General features: G+C 34.7%; 1 protein-coding gene across 1 annotated transcript; it reads left to right on the top strand.

The window, feature by feature from the left end:
* The first annotated feature begins 373 nt into the window (after positions 1-373).
* On the top strand, positions 374-5,470 carry LOC147563982 (cold-responsive protein kinase 1-like). The gene is made up of 8 exons (XM_086642668.1): positions 374-582; positions 2,841-3,244; positions 3,399-3,518; positions 3,596-3,723; positions 3,862-4,075; positions 4,205-4,436; positions 4,544-4,694; positions 4,847-5,470. The coding sequence occupies exons 1-8, from the start codon at positions 455-457 to the stop codon at positions 5,165-5,167; spliced, it is 1,698 nt and encodes a 565-aa protein (XP_086498794.1). The 5' UTR covers positions 374-454; the 3' UTR covers positions 5,168-5,470.
* Positions 5,471-6,244: the final 774 nt, after the last annotated feature.

Raw genomic sequence — 6,244 nt, forward strand, 5'->3', positions numbered from 1 at the left:
TATTACATATATTTTTAGAAATATGGTTATGCTCGACAACCAAATATAAACCATATCTCTTACTAAAAACTAGATTTCTAACCTAATTTTTTCCTTTTAGCTAAAAAAACTAATTTTTTTTACAATTTACTACCCGATTAATCTAAAGTTCTAAACCAATGGATATCATTTAGACCTTCACGTTACCTTTTCAGTATTTTTGTAATTTGTGTAAGATGTAGTTTTTTATATTCCAAAAATTCCTAAAAATACTTTAGTTATATTGATTATGTCAACTCGATGATTTAATGATAGAATGTGACATTTTTACTATTAATTCTCGCCAAAACAATCAATTTTCTACACAAATCTCAATACAACTTTTTCAGATCTAAGGTCAAAATTGAGTAATTCAAGTAATATATATAGATTTGCAACGGGTCAGAGTGCTAGAACATCGGATCCTGTATATGCTATGGCACAGTGTAGAGAATATATGTCAGTTGAAGATTGTCTTTCTTGTTTCTCGGCTGCTGTTTCTCAAATTAGAAATTGTTCTACTGCTAATGGTGCTCGTGTTATCTATGATGGCTGCTTCTTAAGGTAAATTATAATACTATTAATGTCTCCCTCAGATGAGAAAGCTAAATGATCGGGGCCTATCACATACCGAACGGTCATGTAGCAGACTCCACTTAGTCATACTAACATGAGTGGGTTACATCACCATTCATTTCTGGTCATTTGACATTTTCGACTTCGAATACTATAATATTTAACGTCGTAAAATGGGTTGGCGACACCCCTCATCCCTAATGTCGAATTAGGGATACCCTTTTTTTATTGAATATTAGGGAAAGTCTTTTTTTTTGCGTTTAAAAGTACACAAATACCTTTATTGTTTTTCTTTTTTTTCTTCGATCTCTTATACTTCTTCGATTTTATGGTTATCAACGTATTTTCGTTTCTAATAGTTTTTTTGTCTTATCCATCTTTTTCTATTTTACCAACAACATTTATCGAAAATTTAAAATTGATAAATCCCAACAATTCAAAATGAAAATCGTAAATTCAAAGAAAATTTTGTAACTTACCATTTGTTTTTCTATTTGGGAAATGATAAAGTTACAAAAGATTTTGACAAAAAAAAGTTCTCAGCTGATGTGGCGGGTGTGGTTTCAAACTTTGACCAAATCTAGGCCGTTGATAGATGAAAATCACAACCGCCACATCAGCTGGGAACTTTTTTTTGTCAAAATCTTTTGTGATTCTAGCATCTCTCTTTCTATTTTACGTTAAAATTGTTGTATGTAACCAATTTGAAGAAAACCTCTTCATATCTATTATTCTTTTTATTAATTATAACTCGTATACATTCCAAAAATACAAACGGAATTGAAATTATGAATCAAACAAAAAATAAAAAGAGTTAGAATGAAATTACTCAATGAACTTGCAAATAAGATTGCAAAATTCTTAGAACGGACAAAATTAGAGTGTTATGTTAGTCGTGAACTTACAAACTAGATATAAAAATTCACGAGAAAACCAAAGTTCAAATGTTATGTCGGTCGTAGTGATATGAGAGGAAAAAAGAAAATATATTAAGTGCAGACTATTTTCTTAATGCTATATAAAAAAAAAATTTCACTAATATCCAATTATAAAAGGAGTATCTCTAATCAGACATTACTGATGAAGAAGTATCACTAAATACCCCTAATTGTTATAAGCAGCCTTTCCTAGTTTGTGTGGGGGTGTGGTGTAAGATGTTTGATCACGACTGTGAGTTAATAGGGGTTGTTGTTTGCAACACAAACTCCACAAAAAGATAAAAAAATAAGAAAATCCAACTGATTTTATGGTCCCTTGTGGGGCGACCATGTGTTTCCTATGGAGCTTGACTTTCTATTATCACCATCGTGCATGAGGATGATAGTTGGTGACTGCTTACCTACCCTAAACTTTTATAAACATAAATGTTTGGGGGAGAAAGACCGAATTCAAATAGGGCAAAAATTTTGACCCTTCATCACGTTTTAGTGTAGATTCTGATCGAAATTTTCGAGTATGAGAGTTGTTTGTTAATCATTTAGATGAAATTTTTGTCGGAGGAGTACGTGGTTGAACAGGATTTAGAGAGTCAAACACGGGCCTCCCTCCTAACCATGTTGGTCTATCTATATTTCGGTTAGGTTTCAGCTGAAATATTATGAGGGCAAATTATTTGGGATTGAAATGTATTTAATGGTGGGTATTGAGTAATTGGGGGCAAGAGTCAATTGTTGTGGGCTCGTCCAGTTAGACTATACCTGGTATCCAATTTGGAGTTGGAGTTGTCTTTTTCTTTTTGTTGCAAAAGTTGGAGTTGTCCTCCCAACGACAAGGCAGACTTCAATTTGCCTATATCAAGTGTATTATTGTAGTATTTCAAACAACAAAAAAAAAAATGTGTTATTTTCGTAGAAAAATGAGACAAACTCTGGAAAAAGCAATTTGGAAGTACCACAAAATAGAAGTAGACAGCCTAAATTTAGGGCGGGAATTGACTCGAAAACGGGAGTAGTTGATTCTGACATCTGTTTGTTTTCGCCTTTCGCTTCTCAATGGTTGCATTCACATTGAAGATATGCTACAAACTCAACAATTAGACCTATTATTTCATAAGCTTAAACGTTCATTTTGAATGACCAGATGATGTGATCTTTTGTGAAAACAAATGAACCACATACCCTTTTGAGACATTTAACCGAGGAAACAAAACGTCTCAAAAAGAAATGCTAGTTTTACGTCTATGAATTATCATGATACCCTCTTAAGATATATGCTAAATTACCATATTATTTCCCACATCTCAAAAGGTACGAAAGCAACGGCTTCTTTGATCAGACAACTCTCCCTGGAAACGTTGGAATATGCGGAAACTCATCTTCAACTCAGGGGGGCATTTTCAATACTGCAGTTAATGAAATACTATCAGAACTACTGATTTCAACACCAAGAATAAAAGGGAAATATGCAGCTACAAGGAGAGAAATTGGTAGTGGTAGTAACAATTTTGTATATGGTGTAGCACAATGTGCAGTTTCAGTGAGTGAAAATGGGTGTAAAGATTGCTTGACTGTTGCCCAGAGTAATATACAAGGTTGTGTTCCTAATACTAATGGAAGAGCAGTTGATGCTGGATGTTTTCTAAGGTATTCAACAACACCATTCTTCAACGATAATCAAACAACGAATCTCACTCCTTTCTTGGCACAAAACGGTTAGTTATGATTTGCAGAGAGACGGTCTAACCCGCCGTTCTTCTTGTTATTATATTGCTTCTTATTAGGCTCAGAATCTTAATGTACTATATAATAGTTTGAGTTTTTAGATTATGTCCCTCTTAATACTTATATACTACGGAATTACTCCAGGAGGTTCAAGCAAAAGGAAAGCAATCATTGGCGGAATCGTTGGAGGCGTTGCATTTTTAGCTCTAGTTATGCTCATCATATGGTTTCTGTTAAGAAGAAAGCCTAAGAAGACCCCAAGAGGTAACAAATCAACAACTCGGGCATTTTTTCGTCAATCTTAATAGTTGAGAATCATCAACAAAATTGTCATGGTACAGGGGATATTTTAGGGGCGACCGAGCTAAGAGGACCAGTGAACTTCGACTATAGCGATCTTAAATCTGCAACTAAAAACTTTAGTGAAGAAAATAAGTTAGGAGAAGGAGGATTTGGAGATGTATACAAGGTAAATTCTTTTACTAGTATGAATTTGACATGACTTATTTATATTATATCAATTACGAAATTATAGTCATCTATGCGAAATAGGAATTAACTCTTCACTTTCTAAGTATCTTTTTTCATTGGTTATTTCTTGTTTTAGGGTACTTTGAAGAACGGGAAAATTGTTGCAGTTAAAAAACTTACATTTGTACAATCGAGCAGAGCAAAGACGGATTTTGAGAGTGAAGTGAAGCTTATAAGCAACGTTCATCACCGAAACCTTGTTCGCCTTCTTGGATGTTGTAGCAAACGCCAAGAACTACTATTGGTTTATGAATACATGGCAAACAAAAGCCTTGACCAATTCTTATATGGTATATGACTGTTTATATGGTTATAGATATCGTCTTCCTTCTGTGCCAAACGTCGGAAAAGACTTTCTAAGACGTTTTTGTGCTAGGTTTTTGTATATTGATCGATGTTTCTGTATTTCCCATTGACAGGTGAAAAACGAGGTACACTAAACTGGAGGCAACGGTTTGATATAATAGTTGGTATTGCTAGAGGACTTTCATATCTACACCACGAGTTTCATGTTTGTATTATACATCGTGATATAAAATCTAGTAACGTATTGCTTGACGATGACTTTCAAGCCAAAATCTCTGATTTCGGTTTAGCAAGGCTTCTTCCTGAGGATCAAAGTCATCTGAGTACTAAATTTGCAGGCACATTGTAAGTAAAAGAAAAGGCAACCATTTCAATATTTTTCATATCTAGTATTTTCGACCAATCAAGTTTTATAGAATAATCCTAATCTTGTTATGTGTATATTTGATCAGGGGTTATACAGCACCTGAATATGCAATTCATGGGCAGTTATCTGAGAAAGTAGACACCTATAGTTTTGGTGTCGTTGTCCTTGAAATTATAAGTGGTCGAAAGAGTAACGACATTAAGCTTGAACCCGTGACTCAATACCTTCTTGAATGGGTAATATTCTTTATCGTCAAGTGAATTTTCTTTTTCTTTTTATATAGCACGTCATACTATTATAGTAGATCATCTTCACAAAAAAAAATCTATCAGTTGTATAATTGGATATCTTATAAGATAGTTTAAATTTTGTCACGATGGATTAACAGTCATGGAGATTATATGAAGAGGGCAAATTGATGGATTTGGTGGATGAAACCTTAGATCCAAAGGAGTACAAAGTAGAAGAAGTAAAGAGAGTTTTAGAGATTGCTCTTTCATGTACACAATCCTCAGTTGCAGGTAGACCAACAATGTCCGAAGCTGTTGTTCTTCTATTGAGCAAGAGCAACATGGAGTATAGGCCAACTAGACCTACTTTTATTGATGCAACTAATCGTGTTCGTGGTGATACATCTTCCTCTGCCGCTTCTGGTACTTCATCTTCTTCTGTTGCTACTGTTTCCGTTCATGAAGTCTCGAGCCGTTGACTTGTAAGTTGCCAAAAGGATCCAACCGAAGTTTTTTCTTGAGCAAACTAAGATGATGAAGATGAAGTTTGAATTCATGAGTTGGATCCCTTGAGTTTCTTTGTGGGTGTGGGAAATTTAGCAATAGTTGTGTGTTATATTTGTATGTTATATTTGTTGGAATCAGAGCAAATTTCAGATTGGTTCTACTCGTCAAAATGAAGACATTGATGAACTATTGTATTTGTCTCATCGAGCTCTTAAATTTAGATCCAAAAATCACTCAAATCCGATTCTGGATGAATGAGATATTTAAGTTTAAAAGTTTGGATGATGTTTGGTTAATTGAGGGACCAAAAGGCAATACGGAAAAGTTTGTTTGAGGGCTATTTGCGCAAAACAAACACGCTAGATTGGGCGGCTCGCGTTCTGCTCGCGCAAGAGGCAAGATCCAACGGATGGCGTTAGCCTCGTGTTGGGCATGGAGTGGGTTAGCTCCGAAACTCCATCTAACGGTCATCTGGACTTCTGATGGGCCAAATTCGGGCGAGATTGAGCAAGATCTAATGAGGGCATTCCTCCCGAGATTTTGAGAGCGATCTAACGGCCCTAATCTCAGCCGACAATAATCTGTTGCTAAATGAGTATCCGTCCCTTTCCCTTCTCAACAGATGTGTCCCTAATGAATGCACCTATTTGATTTATATTTATAAGACCCGAATGGACTCCAAATTTGAATCCGTTTTTTCCAGTGTTTAGATCATGAATAGAATATCATTTCAGATGAGTGATATTGCACTAAATTTCAAATTTACTCCAGAAAAATTTACTCTCAAACTACATTCGTTTTATGGTCATTTCAAAATTCTGAAGTGTCAATTGTTTATCTATCACATTATTTGTGGTTCTCTGTTATTAGTCTTTTCGAAAAAGAAAACCCTCAACGTATGACATATTTATCAATTGTATATGAATCTATAGTTTATGCATTAATGCTTTTTTTCATTGCTTGGTGAGGATAAAATTTGTATGTTGTACCTAAAGAAAATAAAATGCTGCACCGAAAGGGTTTTGGAAAAATTCCCGACAGAACAATCA

The sequence above is a fragment of the Eschscholzia californica genome, unplaced genomic scaffold (genome assembly GCF_041429995.1).
Source record: "Eschscholzia californica isolate CP2 unplaced genomic scaffold, dmEscCali1.0.p SCAF_1, whole genome shotgun sequence".
Classification (NCBI taxonomy): domain Eukaryota; kingdom Viridiplantae; phylum Streptophyta; class Magnoliopsida; order Ranunculales; family Papaveraceae; genus Eschscholzia; species Eschscholzia californica.

What these genes read in the sequence shown, in the direction of transcription:
- LOC147563982 (XM_086642668.1), top strand. Translation starts at nt 455, where the DNA reads ATGGCACAGTGTAGAGAATATATGTCAGTTGAAGATTGTCTTTCTTGT. An exon ending in TCCTTTCTTGGCACAAAACG is followed by an intron (nt 3,245 to 3,398) that starts GTTAGTTATGAT and finishes GAATTACTCCAG; the next exon opens with GAGGTTCAAGCAAAAGGAAA. An exon ending in GCCTAAGAAGACCCCAAGAG is followed by an intron (nt 3,519 to 3,595) that starts GTAACAAATCAA and finishes GTCATGGTACAG; the next exon opens with GGGATATTTTAGGGGCGACC.